The sequence below is a fragment of the Delphinapterus leucas genome, chromosome 1, assembly GCF_059928025.1.
Source record: "Delphinapterus leucas isolate spDelLeu-1000000601 "Yukka" chromosome 1, BTC_Dleu_Yukka2, whole genome shotgun sequence".
Lineage (NCBI taxonomy): Eukaryota > Metazoa > Chordata > Mammalia > Artiodactyla > Monodontidae > Delphinapterus > Delphinapterus leucas.
In genome coordinates this window covers 125676277-125694795 of record NC_143129.1, presented here as the reverse complement: position 1 = coordinate 125694795, position 18519 = coordinate 125676277, and the positions used below count along the sequence as shown (strand labels likewise).

Below are 18519 nucleotides of genomic sequence, written 5' to 3'. Positions count from 1 at the left end.
GGAAGGAGTTTGGACCTTTCCGGCCACCACTGGCTTCAATATGGCTACCCCCAGGGAAAGGCGGGGTTAATGTGAAAGTACAGACCCTGACTCCCTCGTCGCATGGATCGTAGCGCAGAGTTCAGAAGATGGAAGGCGCAGTGTCTGAGCAAAGAGGACCTCAGCCGGAAAGGCAGTGTGGACGAGGATGTGGTAGAGCTTGTGCAGCTCCTAAATGGGCGAGAACAGTTTTTCACCACCAGTTCCTGCGCTGGCCGCATCATCCTTCTAGACCGGGTGAGCAGGACCCTTTGTGTCCTTCCAGCGCCTGCCCTATAGTGTGCAACACCAGGAGCCTTGTGCTCACCCAATGTAACACCCTGTCTGTGTTTATTCTTCTGACCGGTGGTCTCGGTTTCTTTATCAAGGAAACTGAGAGGGTGACTTAAACCAATGCTTCTAAAATTTTAATGTGTCTGTTAATCACTTGGAGATATTTTAAAATACAGATTCTGATTCTGTAGGTCTAGAGTAGGGTCTGATCTGTATTTCTAACAAGCCCCCAAGTGATGCTGAAACTACTGGCCTGGGAATGATCTTGAGTTGCAAGGGTTAGAGAATTTTATTTTTTTAATACTAAGGAATTTTAAGGACTTCCCAGCCTGGCGAGGCGGCTGTCTTCTCGTTAACCGCTCTACCAAATCGTTGTTAACCACTTGATTGAAGATCGCTATGGTTAAGAAGTTCACTGCCTCCTAGTGGCTCACTCCGTTATTACAACTCTGGTAATTTTTACATTACCTGAGAAAGTACATTAGTATGTAGTCTGTGATTGTGGTCAGTTCCTCAGGCTTTGGAGTGATACTGCTTAGATTCTAGATCAGTTTTGGGTATTATTGGCTATGTGACTTTAGGGAAGTTATCTAAACTTAGCCCCTTCTTGTCCCATGAACTAAGGATAATAGAGTATCCACTTCATAGGGATTCTATGTAGAGGAAATGGGATAATTTATTTGAAACCTTTAGCACCGTGCCTGGCATATTAAGTGCACTGTAAAAGTTAGCTGTGTGTTCATTTTAACATTAGGACTGAATTCAGAGCATGAAAGACAGCACACTCATAAATTCACTCTTTAGCTCCTCACTGACAGACCATTTGTCTGTCTCCCAGGTGAGCAGAGCCTGCTCATTCTTATATTGCTTCCATTTGCCTCTCTCCCAGGTGAGCAGGGCCTGCTCATTCTTATATTGCTTCCATTGCCCCCTGAGCACTGGCACTCTTGCTTGTCTTGAGCTCTCTCTCTTTCTCCATTTCTCCTGCCCTGTCTTACCTGGATTTCTGCAGTGGTTTCCTAACAGGTCACTGAACTCTACATGTTCACTGAACTCTACCAGTCTTTCTACCCCAAACCATGTTACATACAGTTAATAGATTCCCCTTTCTGAAGCACAGCTCTGTGCATGTCACTCATCTATGCTGAAATACTCTAGTATACCTTTCAGCTCTATTTTCCACTGTTTCTCTTCATCTTAATCTGTTTACTGAAACAACTATTCTCTTTTCCCTCTTATATTTATCTGCCTTTGCCTTTGCTCATGTTTATTTTTCCTAAAATGTCTTCCCCCATTTCTGCATATCTGAGACGTACCTCCCCAGACTCCCCTTTTCTACCTGAATACAAACACACACATCCATTTGGAAGCCATGACTATTTCTTCTGAACTGCCTTAGGACTTTTTCTGAACCTCTTTTCATTTTATGTATTATCTTATACCTTGTGTTTATTTTCACTTTGCCTTATTTCTGGAAGAATTTGGATCAACTTACAAATAGGCAATAGAAAAAGAAAAGTGAGAAAATCTGCATAAAGGGAGTATAGATAAGATGAAGCAGAGATGGCATTAGTTCTCAAAATATACCACTAGACTCTGTAAATTTGCTAGAGGTGGGCCACACATTTGGCTGTAAGATTTAGAGCAGCCAGCATAAGATCAAAAACATAAGTCACTGAGGTCATTCAGTGAAAACAAATCAGTTATTTAGGACAAGCACAGCTCTTCTCCTTTCCAAAGCCAGACAGCAAAGTCCCCTGTGTACCCACTGTATAAAAGTTACGTTGTAGAAAAAAGAAAGAGAAAATGCATAACTTTAAGAAAAAAAAAAGAAGTTACCTTGTAGAAGTATAGTGATTTAAAAGTGCATGTGTTTCCTGCATCCTCTTTCCAGTGTCCTTGAGGGTAGGATCTGTTTATATCTAAAGTACCTCATAGAACTTAGCAAATAAACATTTTTCTAGTTAATAAGCAAAAAGTTACGTTAAAATATTTGCCCTCTTGAAATTTTGATGTTTCAATCCTAGCTCTGCCCTTTGGGACTACACATAAGGTCTAATCCAGAGGTCACAAATTTATGCCTATAGCGACTAGGGACATAGGAAGGTATGAACAGATCAGGTGTCAGTAAAAAGTGGTAGGTCCTGTGTGGGACTGGAACAGTGCTTTCTTACAAAAGGAATTCAAAAAAAATTTTTTTTAATATTGTGCTAATCATATAAAACAGCTAGAGTACAATTTAGGGGCTATTCGTGTACAGTCCCTTGTGATAATCCCTTTGCTCCTGACAAAATCATGACCGTATTTCAGAAAATATTTATTAAGTTCTTTTACCTTAATAAACAAATTACTTTCTTTCTATCTCAAATAATTTGGTTTCATTTTTGTTAACATTTATGTTAACTTTACCCAAAAGCCTGTTGAATTGTTCTCAGTAATACTTAAAATCACGTGGGATTATTAATTTAAGAAAGCCTAAAATATGCTATACATTGTACTTATTATTTTGTAAATATTATATGATAAATTAAATTATGTTATTTTTTCACTTTAGGGTATAAATGGTTCTGAGGTTCAGAAACAAAACTGTTGCTGGCTACTGGTTACACATAAACCCTGTGTGAAAGATGATGTGGTAAGTTTTTATATATAAATTTAGAAATAAACTTTAATTCACAGTCACTTTAAATACATATGAAAAGAATAGAAAATTCAAGGTGGTTTATGTATAGAATCATAATGACTAGATTATAAAGCCTAAAGAGAATTCATTACAATGGCTTTTTTTTTAAGTTGTGGGAGGTTATTATCTGCGCTGGATTATTTAGTTTCCTAAATTAAAATGTTTAGATGAGTTCATATAAGTTTGCATTAGTCAGGCATTTTACATTACTGGCTCAGGTGCTTAAATGTTGTCTTCAGAGCTCACTCAGTCTCCATCTCCTTTGGGTACTGGTTCTCTCTGTATATTTGCCCTTCTCTTCTGTGGCAGATAATCTTTGTGGCAGGAAATATAGCTGCCAGCAACCCCAGCAGAAAAAGATTTACTTTTTAAGATCCATGTATCATTTCCAAAGGACACTGAGTCATCCTTCCTGGTTAGGTGTTCTCCCCACTGAGATCAGCTATTTTTGCCAGTAGAATGGAATGCTATCCTTGATCACACCTAGGCACTTGGCGTCTCTGATATTATGATAGTGGGAGTGATGAGTGATAGGGTCACGCTTGACAGTGCCACCAGAATCAAATGATGTGAAGGAGGGAAGATGGTGCAAGGAGACTAGGCAGACAGAAGTAACAACTGCCTTATATAGCTTGTAGCTGAGACATAATAGTATATGTGTCTCAAACCTCGATCTAACAGCAAAACATTTAGACAGACCTTCTAGTACCTTCTAGACCTTCTAGTCTTTATGTACCATATTCCTTAATGAAAAACTTGCTATGGAATTAAATAGAGTAGTAGTTGACTTTTTTGAGGTATGGTTGAAAAGAATGACACAGAAGGTTTATGGGAGAATTAGAAATCAGGTCTCTTAAAAGAATAAGTGGATCAATAAGTTTTGGAGAAAGAGGACCAAGAAAACAGAGGGAAAAGTTACTGTGGAAGGATGCAGAATGAGTCTGAAAGTTCCTTGGAAGAATTGAAGTTACGTAGGATAAAGGTTCACCAAAGAACAGGATCATGTACTTGTGTCTGATCCTAACATTTTCCGTTTATTTAGATTGTAGCCCTAAAGAAAGCGAATGGCGATGCCATTTTGAAATTTGAACCACTTGTTCTTCATGTGCAGTGTCGACAGTTGCAGGATGCACAGATTCTGGTAAAATTTTGCGATTATACTTGAATTTATAGGTATGTGAGTAGATTTAATTTTAAACTTTAAATTTTCTACCAAAATTAATGCAATGCTAGTTTAATCAACTAGTGTTTTATTTAATTATAGATTTGGGGTTATAAATGTTTCTGCGGTTTGTAGGGCTAAAGTGTTTATTTGATTAGCCAGATGGTCCAAATTTAACAAATTTATTTTCTTACAGCATTCAGTGGCAATAGATTCTGGTTTCAGGAACTCCGGCATAACAGTGGGAAAGAGAGGAAAGACTATGTTGGTACGACACCTTTTGGCAAAAAGCAATTTTTTGATCATGAAGTAATCCAGATTATTGAATAACCTTCTACTCAAATCTTCTTGTCATTCCCTTGCTCAGAAACCTTCAGTGACTGACTTTTCTGTACAGGGCGAAGTCTAGAGTTGTTAGATTTACATTTGAGGTCTTATTTTACAGTATTCCCCTCCACTTACTTTTAACTTGATTCTCTCCGTCCTCCTCATCCTAAATAGTCAAGGCCCAGTTTAATCAGCACCATGATGTAGTGGAAAGAATCACAGACGGGGGTCTAAAGTCTTCTGCCTGGATCCATCAGGGACTGAATTGTCTCAGCTATATCAGGGATCTATCGAACTACTGCCCTAGGGCCACATTCAGCCCCCAGGCGGGCAGTTCCAGTACACCCATTTGATTAATTACTGTCTAAGGTTGCTTTTGTGCTACGATGGCAAAATTGAGTAGTTGTGACAGATATTATATGGCCTGCAAAGTTGAAAATATTTATTATCTATCCTTTCACAGAAAAGGTTTGCCGACCCCTGGACTAGAAGATCTTTAAGGCTCCTTCTAAGTCCCACAGCCTCTCTGAGTCCTTTTCTGGCCAAGCCAACCCCTAGTGATTTTGCCCTATTCTCTCTGATCACACGTGGTAGCTACTGTTTGTGTTTACTGTTTGGCATGGTGTACATTGTTTGCTTTTGAACTACTTCAGATCGGCTTCCATTCTAGCTCCCTAGACTTTACTTTTTTCTATTTTTAACAGATAGCCTGTTTTCCAAAATGAGGTGGCTTAAGAAGAAGACATCTGTAAAGCATGACTAAATAGAAAATGAAAGCTTATAGTACTGATTTGCATCCCCATCTCAGTCCCCACTGCATGTGGTGGCCCAGGCAAGAACAGAGCCACTCTTTCACCTTCTCTCCTTTATCTTCCATATTCAATTAGCGACAAGTCCTGTCCCATCTACCTCTGATTCCTCACTCCTGACTCCACCTCTCCAAGCCCTCTGCCACTGTGCCTGCTTGAGCCGTCATCGTCCCTCACCTCTATCTTTATAGTGGTCTCCTGACTGGTCTTCCTCCTACCCATCTTCATACTGTCAGAATCCCCCTTTTAAAGAAGTCAAGGTCTCCTTGTGTTTTCTCAGGCCTTATTTATGTTCATGTTCTGCCAGCATAGTTCCACCCCAGCCAGACAGAATACTATTTGTTATTTCCCAAATGTATTATGCTTTTGATGTTCCCATGACTATAGAAAAGTTAATCCTCTGGCTGGAATGCTCCCCTTCTCCCATTTTTACATCTGGTGAAATTACACTTACCCTTTAAAATTCCAATTCAGATGCCACATTTCCCGTAAAACCACGACCTGTCTCAGTTAGTTGCTCCTCTTCTACATTTCCTTAGCATTTTGTGTGCACATGTACGTGCGTGCATGCACATGTACACGAATGTGTTTCTTCTGTCACAGCACCATGATGTATGGTGATTCTCTGTTCACTTGTCTGTCTCCTGTTCAGAAGTGTTAGCTCTTTTAAGGGCAGGGACCATGTTATATTCATCCTGTACCTTCGTACCTTACATGGGGCTTAGAACACTGCAGATGCTTAGCAAAGGCTTGTTGAATGAATTTTTATGCCTCATAATAGTTTTTGTTGTTTCTTAACCTATATCCAGTGTTTGGATTTACTTGGAATATGTTGACTGTTTCATCGGCAACCCTAAAGCATTGAGAAAGCAGCCACTTTGTGAGATAGAAAAGGCATGGTTTATCTTGTAACAACGCTGCTCAAGCAGTGCTAAGAGGCCCTTTAGCATCCAGTCCATTTTGATTTTCCCTTGAAGCTTCTGTTGAGGTTTCATTTATTTCTTTTCTTTAGTGTATTAAAGCTTCCTTAGCTTTAGTGACAGTGATACTGTTACGTTCATTGGATTCTTTGATAATATGTGCTTCTCTGAAAGACAATGTATAGCATGACTTGCTTTACAAATGATTTTATGCGATGGGAAAATCTATTTGAATCTCCTTTGTTTCAACTGTATTTAACTAAATTATATCAAAGCACAAACTTAAATGTTGTAATGGAGCTAAACTATATATAAACACAGCCCTGACTGGGACTTTTCTTTAGTTATCTTCAGTTTCTCTAGTACATAAGTCATCATATATAAATTGCTCCTTGCAGGCTGTCCGGAGCACACATGGCTTAGAAGTTCCATTAACCCATAAAGGAAAACTGATGGTGACAGAGGAATATATCAACTTCCTGATAAAGATAGCAAATCAAAAAATGGAGGAAAACAAGAAGAGAATTGAAAGGTATAGTCTTACATGCCTAGGGCTTCTTTGAAACTATTAATATACACCATCGTCAGTTTATACTCCCAACTGCTTTTATATTTGTAGCCTTATCACGAATAATTAAGATGATGCAAGTAATTGATGAGAGTAGGCCAGACTGCAGTGGGTACTAAATGGAGCATAAAGGGGAGGAAGCTCCATGGAGGCTAGTGGGACACGTGACTGCCAGCAACAGGCATAAAGGAGAAACAGTCACTCAGGTAAGTGAGCCCAGCAGCCCCAGGGACCATAACTGATCCAGTTGAAGGCAGCCAGGGAGGAGGTACACTCTGCCTCCTGGTTGTGACCTACTGAAGACTACCTAGAATCTCCTTTTGAGAAGAACAGCCTGGTTAATTTTAGTCTGATAAATATTTTATACCTCTGGCTAGCTCAGAACCCCACTCCTGTCATGCATTAGATTTGAATTGGCATAATTGTACCAGTCAGAAGGATTATGGCTATCCAGTCACTTCTTTATATTTCTCTTGTTCTTAAATCTCACCTCCTGGTAGATTAATTTTACATGACTTTCTTTTTCAACTTTTTCCTAAGAATAGAATCTTTGATGTAAAGAAGTTACTATTATGCTGCCTTTTATATATGAAGATAAATGCCACTGACCTACCATCAGTAAGATGTAAATTTCTGAGTTATTTAAGGACTGATGGTCATCTTGTTGTCATTTATAATTTTCTTTTTGCTTTTTCCCCCACCCCTTTGGTCACCTCACAACTAGCCAATCACTGCCTAAGTAACTCCTGAGTCATTCTTCTCTCCCCACCCTTCCTGCCATGTTCTTTATTCAGGACCATTGCAGTAACCTTATTAGCTGGTCTCATAGTAGAATGCTTCCAGTATGTCTTTCTGCTAAGCCATTCTCCGTATCACCATCAGAATCCTGTCTGGAATGAAAAGGAATACTATTGCTTAATTTGCCTGCTTAAAATTCTTTAATACCTAGAACTTTTTATGAAGCAGCTAAGGCCAGAAGTGCCAGTGGCAGCAGTGTGGCATGGTGGAAAGGGGTAGAAATGGGCTCCAGAGGCAGAACTGAGTTCAAATCCTGCTTCCCCCACAACTTACTCAACTCTCTTGGCTTCATTTTTCTTGTACCTACTTATCATAAAGAACAATTTTAGTATACACTAGATGGCATATGTATAATGACAGGCCCTGTCCGTGTTATGTCATGTATTCTTAGGATAGGATAGCCTTTCTCCTTGTTCACCGACTCATACAGAGAATAAACCTATAATCACATCAGTACCACCATCCAGGCTTTCTTAACCAGGGCTCCTTATTTGAACCACAGAATTAACAAAATTATTCGAGTGACTATTTCTCAGTTCTCCCAACAGTGGTATATAACTTGTACTAGTCTAGACATATTGGAGAGAAGTAATTCATGACATACAATGGATGTCCTCAGGCATTAGGACTGAATTTTTTAGCGGAAGCCTGGCTGAAAAAAGCTGAGAGGTTACCTGGCCACAAGGTTCTTTGAGCAAACATTCTAAATATAGTGATGATTTCAAGTAAGCAACTGAAGGTACCCAGCCACTCCACCAGACTACAGAGTTTGAACTGTATGTAGGTACTTACTGGTAGCATTCCAAAAGTTGACTACGGTTGTTAGATAGTATTCTAGAGAGACTGTTTGCGAAAATGTATGAGGTAGCAACTCAGTTTCTCTGTTTCCTTACTTGAATTTCAATAAGATTATAAATATAGCCCAAGATCAACTAACTATACACCTGGTGAAGTTAATTGAGTCACGTTCACCAACTATAAAATCAAATTATGCTTTAAATCCATTGACTCAGAAATATGTTTCGAGATTATGGTGTGCATGCTGCTATCAAGAGAGTCATGCTCATCATATAAAATCAGTGAAAAATTAAAGAAGGGTAAAAAGTTTCTTAAGATACTGATTAGAAGATTACATGTGAATTCAGAAAGGGTGAACAAATTTGGGAGCTCCTTTGGGAACAGCTGTATATTCAACCAAATGCAGAGAAAGAGTTACTCTTCTGCTGTGGAAAAGAGAAAAAATAAACACTGGAGGTGATGAGTTCTGCAATCAGACGTTGAGTACTAAAATTGGTTTCTCACAGGACCAAAGTTTCATAATTCAAACAACTATAATAAGAGAATTTTTAAAAGTTAAAATCCTAATGTGTAACATTCCAGCAATAAGAAATATTCTTGAGATACGAAAATCAAAAGGTAAAATAATTTTAATAGAAAAAAAAGCCTCTTTTGTAAAAAAACAATTCCTAAGCCCACTTCTTAGTGGGAAGAGTAAGAAAATTTCATACATAATGATTTCCAGGTAAAAAAATATGAAGTTTGGAGATCTATTTACCCATTACAAGTGGAGGGCTATCTTTGTAGCTGTTAATAAGAGATCAGGACTGACTTGGGTTGGATGGAATGAGCCATGTTCTTCTTCTCACCAACTGTAATAAGACAATAAATGTTAAATAAAATGTAGAATAAACAGAAATAGAGTTATAGATGTAGAAAACAATCTTATGGTTACCAGGGCAGAAGGGGGTGGTGGGAGGGATAAATTGGGAGGTAAGGATTGACATATACACACTACTATATATAAACTAGGTAACTAATAAGGATCTACTGTATAGCACAGGGAACCCTACTTAATACTATGTAATGACCTATATGAGAGAAGAGTCTAAAAAAAGTGGATATATGTGTATGTATAACTCATTCACTTCGCTGTACACGTGAAACTAACACTACATTGTAAGTCAACTATACTCCAATTTAAAAAAACATGGCATCTTAAAAAAAATTTTTTTTAAATATAGAGTAAAAGGGCCAAATATATTGGCATATAAGATTGATAAAAATAAAGCAAGTTAGACTGAAAAAGTAAATGAATATTTCCAATGGTTGTTTTTTTTTGTGGTAAAATATACATAACTAAAATTTATAATTTTAACCGTTATACAGTTCATTGGCATTAGATACACTCACATTGCTATGCAACCACCACTATCACTGCTATTTATCTCCAGACCCTTTTCATTTTCCCAAATTGAAACTCCATGCCCATTAAACAATAATTCTCCACTCCCCAAACTCCCAGCCCCCCGTAACCACTCTTCTGTTTTCTGTCTCTTATGATTTTGACTATTCCAGGTACCTCATACAAGTGGAATCATACAATGTTTATCCTTTTGTGTTTGGCTTATTTCACTTAGCATAATGCTGTCAAGGTTTATCCATGTTGTAGTGTGATCAGAAGTTTACCTTTTTTTTTTCTTTTTTGCGGGCTTGCTGTTTTTTTTTAATTTTTATTTTATATTGGACTATAGTTGATTTACAATGTTGTGTTAGTTTTAGGTGTACAGCAAAGCGTTTCAGTTATGCATATACATATATCTATTCTTTTTCAAATTCTTTTCCCATTTAGGTTATTATAGAATATTGAGCAGAGTTCCCTGTGCTATACAGTAGGTCCTTGTTGGTTATCTGTTTTAAATATAGTAGTGTGTATATGTCAATCCCAGACTCCCAATTTATCCCTCCCCCCACCTTTCCCCTTTGGTAACCATAAGTTTGTTTTCTAAGTCTGTGAATCTGTTTCTGTTTTGTAAATAAGTTCACTTGTATCATTTTTTTAGATTCCACACATAAGTGATATCATATGATATTTGTCTTTCTCTGTCTGACTTACTTCACTTAATATAATAATCTCCAGGTCCATCCATGTTGCTACAAATGGCATTATTTCATTCTTTTTAATGGCTGAGTAATATTCCATTGTATATCTGTACCACATCTTCTTTATCCATTCATTTGCGATGGACATTTAGGTTGCTTCCATGTGTTGGCTGTTGTAAACAGTGCTGCAATGAACATTGGGGTGCATATATCCTTTCCAACCATGGTTTTCTCCAGATAGATGCCCAGGAATGGGATTGCTAGATCATATGGTAGCTCTATTTTTAGTTTTTTAAGGAACCTCCTTACTGTTTTCCACAGTGGCTGCACCACTTTACCTTACCATGAATAGTGTAGGAGGGTTCCCTTTCTCCACACCCTCTCCAGCATTTATTGTCTGTAGACTTTTTGATCATGGCCATTCTCACTGGTGTGAGGTGATACCTCATTGTAGTTTTGATTTGCATTTCTCTAATAATTAGTGATGTTGAGCATCTTTTCATGTGCCTCTTGGCCATCTGTATGTCTTCTTTAGAGAAATGTCTGTATAGGTCTTCTGCCCATTTTTTGGTTGGGTTGTTTTATTGATATTGAGCCACGTGAGCTGTTTGTAAATTTTGGAGATTAATCCCTTGTTGGTCGCATTGTTTGCAAATATTTTCTCCCGTTCGGAGGATTGTCTTTTCGTTTTGTTTATGGTTTCCTTTGCTGTGCAAAAGCTTTGGAGTTTAGTTAGGTCCCATTTGTTTACTTTTGTTTTTATTTCCATTACTCTAGGAGACAGATCAAAAAAGATATTGCTGCGATTTATGTCAGTGTTCTGATTGCGTTTTCCTCTAAGGGTTTTATAGTGTCTGGTCTTACATTTAGGTCTTTCATCCATTTTGAGTTTATTTTTGTGTATAGTGTTAGGGAGTGATCTAATTTCATTCTTTTACACGTAACTGTCTAGTTTTCCCAGCATCATTTATTGAAGAGACTGTCTTTTCTCCATTGTATAGTCTTGCCTCCTTTGCAGAAGTTTACTTCTTTTTAAGGCTGAATAATATTCCATTGTATTTAACATATATTGTTTATCCATTTATTCATCAATGGATGTTTGAGTTTTTTCTACCTTTTAGCTATTATGAATAATGATGCTGTGAACATGGGTATACAAATATCTGTTTGACTGTCTGCTTTCAGTTATTTTTGATATTTACCCAGAAGTGGAATTGCTAGATGATGTGGTAATTTTATATTTAATTTTTTGAAGAACCTCCATACTCTTTACCACAGGAACTACACCATTTTACATTCCCACCAACAGTATACAAGGGTTTCCTTTTCTCAACATCCTTGCCAACACTTGTTGTCTTTTGTTTTTCTGATAATTGCCATTCTGACAGGTGTGAAGTGATATCTCATTGTGGTTTTGATTTGCATTTCCCTCATGATTAGTGACATTGAGCACTATTTCATATACCTGTCAGTAAGAATTTCTGTTACATCACTTTGCTGCTTTCCTTCGTGTTCGTGGTGCTTTTTCTTAGCTTCCTTCTGGATTTCTCTTGTTATTCTATCTGTTGGTTAAATGCTGTCGTTCTCCAGGATTCCTTTCCTGGCCCATTGCTTTAGCTACTTCCCCAGATACTGGTAGATCTTCCAAATCTCTCCTGAGTCCTGGGCCCATATGTCTAATAACCTGTTGAATATATCTAACCAAAATATCCCATCAGCCTTTCCTTAATATCTTTCTTATCTTAATCTCAACGTCATTTACCCATTTCCTTGGTTCAAATTCTCATTATCATTTACCAGCATTATTACAGTTTATGCCTCAGTGAAAACAGAAATGTGAACCATATTAAATTACAGTTGTTTAATTGCACATGTCTTTTTTTCCCCAGTACAACTTGGTCACATTGTGTATAGGACTGACTTTCCCCTCCCACCAGCCAAACACATACCCATACATACACACACTTCAAATATCTCTCATCCTAAAACCTTATAGAGTGTCTGGCTCACAGTAGAAACCCAATAAATGTTTATTGAGTTCATCCTAAACAATAAAGGAACTTAAAAGTTAACACAGTATATTGAGTTCACCAAAGGCAAAGACAGTTTCTTATTATTTTCTGAGTGTCTGACAGGAGCATAGTGGTCAATAAATATTTGCTCAATTTAGCTGACAGACTCTAACAGTAGTACTACTTTTATGGCTTCAAAGCCTTAGGGTGATTATTCTGGAAGATGTAAAATGGCTTACTCATGGGGCAAGCAGGAGTAGGCTCTTGCTACACAGTCCAGGCAAGAATTAACAGGACCCTGAGTAACAAAATGAATGGGAGAGATACTGCAGAACATAACCCGAATGTGGCAGCAGATAGAAATGGGGGGAGAAGAGAAGGAGTCAAGTCTTATTTTTTGTAATGGAACTAAAGCTAGTAAATAAATAACTCACATATTTCCCTATATACTTAAGATCAGAGAAGTAGATAATGAAGATCAGAGAAGTAAACAGTGAAAACACGTATTTTCTGATAGTTCCTCCTTGGATGTCCCCTCCCTTCAATTTTTCCTCTCATAATTCCTCTCCCTTTACTAGCCAGCTTCCACTCATCCTTGCAATTCAGCCCAGGCATTGGTTTTTTTTCCAAGGAATATTTCATGATCTTTCATGGCACGTTGAGTGTATCTTTATGGCTCTGCAGCCCCCATTAAACCCTGAGCTCCCTGAGGGCACAGACCACATTTCTTACCTGTTTCTAGCACTGGCATAGGCCCTGTCACATACATGTTTTTAATTTTTTATTTATTTATTTATTTTATTTTATTTTTTTGCGGTACGCAGGCCTCTCACTGTTGTGGGCTCTCCCGTTGCAGAGCACAGGCTCCGGACGCGCAGGCTCAGCGGCCATGGCTCACGGGCTCAGCCGCTCCGCGGCATGTGGGATCTTCCCGGACCGGGGCACGAACCCATGTCCCCTGCATCGGCAGGTGGACTATCAACCACTGTGCCACCAGGGAAACCCACATACATGTTTTTTAATAAAAAATTCTAGAGCTTAAAATCAGTTAAAAATCCAAATACATGATATATGAGAATAGCCTTCTTTTGTTATTTGTTAATAATGGAAGCCTTAAAAGGGTATGAAATTGTGCCTAGATTTCATTAATTTTATGTTCCTATTTCTGAAGTCAACGAAATACCAGCTTTTTATTGCACATGGTCCTCTAACAGATCCGAGAAACAAGAATTCATTTTCCCAGGACTGTTCTGAAAAGCTCTCATGAAGAGAAGTATATACAGGTTGCCCTATGTCATGATAATCTTGACTGTGGAAGTAGAAAAACTGAAGACAATTTGATTTTCTTTTGAGGGGGGAAAAAAACAGTTACCTGAGCATACATTTCTTTTTATACTCCAAACTCTTTTTGTTGCCTTTGAGAGCTGAGAAAATTACACTTTGAGAATTGGGCTTTAGAATGCTGTATAAAGGGTCATATCATGAGAAGAGAACATGTAATTGGAAAACAAATTTCTGACTTATTGAGTAAGATAGTTTCCCAAAGGACATTTTAAAAGTTCCCTTAACCAAGGAAAACAAAAAAGTAGTTGAAGTTTTATTCTTGGCTTTCAACACGGAAAGGTCTTTGTTCCATTTTACCAGTTGTATTTTTGGTACCCCAAGGATATAGCTTTGAATTCTTAGGTTGTTTGATAGAAGATTAAAGTAAGGCACCTGTTCCTCTTTAATTACCTTTTTAATGTAATTGACAAGGTATTTTACACAGCTGTTAATTCTCTGTGATCATAAAAGAGGAATTTAGTCTTATCTTTAATTTTCTAGGAATGCAGTAGAATCCAGAGAAAAGACTTGGTTACCTAAGTTTAAAGAGCAGGGTTGGGTAGAGAGTGATAGAAGATAAAGTTGCACATCATGAATAACCTCTTGTTATCAGATAAGGGTGATTCATACCCTTTTGTAGCATGCTTGGATTTGATTTAGATAAAATGAGTTATGCTACTGGGTCATTTTTTAAAACCATTCTAAATAGGCATTGTGGAAGATGAGAAGAAAACCAGTCATTGAAGTCACCCAGAATGATGGCAAGACCTGGAGACAAAGATAAAGCCAAGTGTAGACGTTTCCATGAATGTAAAGGACTGAACAGAATATTGTTAGATAACCAGAGGGGCACATGAAGGAGTTTAGTCTGGCAAACTGTTGGTGAGGCAGGTGAATTCTGACCTTATCACTCAACTCTGAGGCAGGGTATGGAAATAATAAGCAGTCTTCACTTAAGAGGAATGCAGGGCAGTGGTGTCTTTGTGGGAAACCAGGTTTCAGTTAAGTAAGGATATAAGGAATGCATTAAATGAAAAGGTTGTTACCATGTTATGGGGTCTAAAAAATTAAACATCAGTTAATTTTTTCAAAGCCTTTTGCTATAACTCTTAAAATACTGTTTTCCCTTTTACTGTACCTCCCTCTTTGAGATTGATTTATTCATTTTAGAAATATCAGTTAGCCCTTATTATCTGCCAGGCATGGTGCTGGATATCAAGGTGCACAGTGATGAGTATATAAGTTCTTGAAATATGGATAGGATATTAGTAATCATGTTAGGTATATGTTAGCATTGTGTGGAGTATTTGCTAAGAGGTGATTATCTTGGGTTTTTAAGGGCAGTTTTAGAGCTTTTGCAAGCAGAGCTTAGCCTGTTCATTGAATTAAAGAAAGAAGAAAATTGGCCCAAATAGCAATCTCTTCTGCAGATGTCAGAAATTTCCTGTCATAGCCTCCCATTATAATAGGATATTAAAGCATGATGAGATCCCGACAGTGGCAAAGGAGTTCTCAACTTTTAGATCATTTTATTTGGGACCTAAGATAATACATCCATATTTACCTTTTTTGTTCAGTAGTTATTTATTCACTGATTTGGCATATTTTTACCCAAGTGTGGCTGTACTGTACTCCATGCTAAGCATGTAACAGAAGACGAGATAGATGGAGTCCTTGGTCTTATGGAGTTTATATTCCGTAAAAATAGTCGTTTTTGAGAACTTACTCGGTGCCAGGCACTGTGCTAGGTACTTACATATATATCCCTCCGATAGCCCTGCTAGGTACAGGATAATAGCTAGTTTTATAAATGAGGAAATCGAGACTCAGTGAGGTTGGAATTAGCCAACCTCAGCTTTCCCAGGGGACCACTCGTGTGAAGCACACACAGCATACCAAGCCATCCTGCTGCTTTCCAACGTATGCTGAAAACTAACACAAAAACTCCAGCAGGAAAATGAGTAAAGGAAAAGAATAATTTACATTAAAAAATTAAAATAGCTAATAAAAAATGTTCACTTTCAAACAAAGCAATGAAAATATAAATAATGAGAGACCGTAATCACCTATAAGTAAAGCGTGTTTTTTGATGTAATAGTCACTGTATGAGTGAAGTGGTCTCTCAAGCTCTGCCCTTAGAAGCATATTTTTTGAATACCCATTCTGGAAAACAGGTAGTACTTATCAAGAGCCTTAAATATTTATAACCTTTAACCACGCAGTTAACATTTCTAGGTATCTATCCTAAATAGCTAGAAACTCAGATCACATCATTTCCAAAATGTTTATCACATTGTTGTTTGTATTGGGAAAATTTGAAAGTAAATTAAGGCCAATCTAAGTGGCATAATGTTATACTACCATTAAAAAGTATTATTTTGTAGTTCATTTAGTGATATGGAAAGTGTTTTCAATAAATATTAAATTTGAAAAAACAATGTAAAACTTTATATGTAATATCACAATTGTATAAAAGACAGTAGGTGTATGTATACATGTACAGATGTATTAATTCAGAATACACTAATAAACTGGAAGGAAAAAATATGAGAGTCATTATTTTTAGGTAGATATGTAAAGGTGATCTGTATTTGTAACTTCACATATTTTGCAAATTCTCTAAAATGAGCCTCTATTACATTTATGATTCTTTTGAAAGAATATGTATTTTCTTTTTTTTTAATCTTTGTTTGATTCCTGTATCTGGAATAGAAATTAAGGTAGGATAGAGGTTATCAAGAGGTGATTCCAAACAAGTTTTCAGGACTGTTCTTAAAGAACTGAAACATTTCTTTTCCTAAGTAAAAAATCATAAAAGCAAGAAGCACGTTATTTCTGTGATTTATTCTATATCTTGAGGTTAATATGAGACATCAGGTTTATGTAATTTATAAATTCTAGGTGTATTTCATTTTGTTTCAGAGCACACAGATATAACAATAATACCTTATTTCTTTACAGGTTTTACAACTGCCTACAACATGCTTTGGAAAAAGAAACTATTTCTATGACCTCATATCCCAAAGAGAAAATCAAAGAGAAAAATAACTCATCATATACTCACAAGAAAAAAAGAAACCCAGAAAAAGCATGTGGCAAATATATTACTGAAGAAAATAATAAAGAACTTGAAAATGATGATCATGATGATCCAGGAATCAGTGTTACTATCTTCCCTGAAGATTACTGAGATTTGGTTCTGAAGTGTCTTGGTAGAATAATGTTTCTAATAGATATTATAAAGCTGCTCTTTATAGGAGTATTTTAGTTAGTTGAGTGTATCAGCCTTTCAGAAAAACAAGATTTAATTTTTCTCTATATTTTAGGGAAACCCTTAGCTTTTAAAAATAGCTGTGTATAATATCAATATTTGCTCTTAAATACCATTGTTTTTAGTCACATAGTCATTGCAAAAATAAAATTATGATTTTTAATGCTTATCCTTAAGTTTCAGTTTCTACTTCTATAAAACAGAAGAACTATAATACCCTTTCAAGAGAGCCTTAACATTAGGAATATTAGAGTAAAAATCATAACAACATTTTACTTTTTTTTTTTTTTTTTTTTTCCGGTACGCGGGCCTCTCACTGTTGTGGCCTCTCCCGTTGCGGAGTGCGGAGCACAGGCTCCGGACGCGCAGGCTCAGCGGCCATGGCTCACGGGCCCAGCCACTCTGCGGCATGTGGGATCTTCCCGGACCGGGGCATGAACCCGTGTCCCCTGCATCGGCAGGCGGACTCTCAACCACTGCACCACCAGGGAAGCCCTACTTATTTTTAACTTTGAAACCTCCAACCTTCAAGGGGGTCACTTTGCTTCTTGTTGCCATGGAGTCCAAGGACAAGTTTTTTCCTCTCTTTAGCCATTGTGGATAAAACAACTGATATCCTTTTTGTTCAGGACAAAATATTATACTTGAACCCTCTTTCCCATTACTTTTCACAAACCAGAGCTTGCCACTGGCACATCCTCCATGAAGCAGGTGGGCATAGTTTTTCACTACGCCTGGTCAGAAATGATAACTTATGACACAGGAATCTCAATAGAACAAATGTGCTATGAAAAATTGCAAAGAATCAGAAGCCTCGGGTTTGAGTTCTGACTGCTACAGAGAAGTTGGTGGTCCTTAAGCGAATCACTTAATTTCCAAGTGCTTCCATTTCCTCTTCCGCATAATAGTAATTCTGATCCCTCCCATATTTACACCAGAGGAGTGTTGACAGGATCAAGTTAAATAAAAATGTGAAAGCACTTAATAGACCATTTTGCATATATGTTATTATTTACTTTGCTATTTATTTTCATTATAAATTGAAGATTTTTCACAATGTATTTTCAGAATATCAAATCATAGAAAGTATACATTTAAAGAGAAATTTCTAGTTAGTCATAGAACTAATAAATTGAAAGACAAAAACACCAGAACATCAAGTAAGAAAAATTATATGAGGCAGTCAACATTGAGTTGTGATTTTGGCATTTCCTAATATTTTTATAATTTGCTTAAGTCCTTATATAAATTAGATTTGTATCCCAGACGCTTATCTTCTGACAGACACCATTTCATACTCTCATTTTTTAAAGTCAATTGATTTTATAGCTATCTGTTGTCCTCTAAGCAAATTTATCAGGGATAGGGTCCAGGAAGCTCCAAAATTACTGTGAGATTTTTCTTTACTTCTTTTTTCTTTCTTTTTTTAAACTATTATTATTTTTTAAAATTTT

General features: G+C 37.1%; 1 protein-coding gene across 2 annotated transcripts; it reads left to right on the top strand.

The window, feature by feature from the left end:
• The first annotated feature begins 29 nt into the window (after positions 1-29).
• On the top strand, positions 30-17234 carry TYW3 (tRNA-yW synthesizing protein 3 homolog). 2 transcript variants are annotated; one of them, XM_022581085.3, is made up of 6 exons: positions 31-276; positions 2867-2947; positions 4038-4136; positions 4354-4425; positions 6612-6745; positions 16756-17234. In XM_022581085.3, the coding sequence occupies exons 1-6, from the start codon at positions 103-105 to the stop codon at positions 16982-16984; spliced, it is 789 nt and encodes a 262-aa protein (XP_022436793.1). In that variant the 5' UTR covers positions 31-102; the 3' UTR covers positions 16985-17234. The 2 variants fall into 2 exon arrangements, with proteins under 2 accessions (XP_022436794.1, XP_022436793.1); XM_022581086.3 differs by lacking the exon at positions 4354-4425 and having other exon boundaries at positions 30-276.
• Positions 17235-18519: the final 1285 nt, after the last annotated feature.

What these genes read in the sequence shown, in the direction of transcription:
- TYW3 (XM_022581085.3), top strand. Translation starts at nt 103, where the DNA reads ATGGATCGTAGCGCAGAGTTCAGAAGATGGAAGGCGCAGTGTCTGAGC. An exon ending in CCTGTGTGAAAGATGATGTG is followed by an intron (nt 2,948 to 4,037) that starts GTAAGTTTTTAT and finishes CCGTTTATTTAG; the next exon opens with ATTGTAGCCCTAAAGAAAGC. An exon ending in AACAAGAAGAGAATTGAAAG is followed by an intron (nt 6,746 to 16,755) that starts GTATAGTCTTAC and finishes ATTTCTTTACAG; the next exon opens with GTTTTACAACTGCCTACAAC.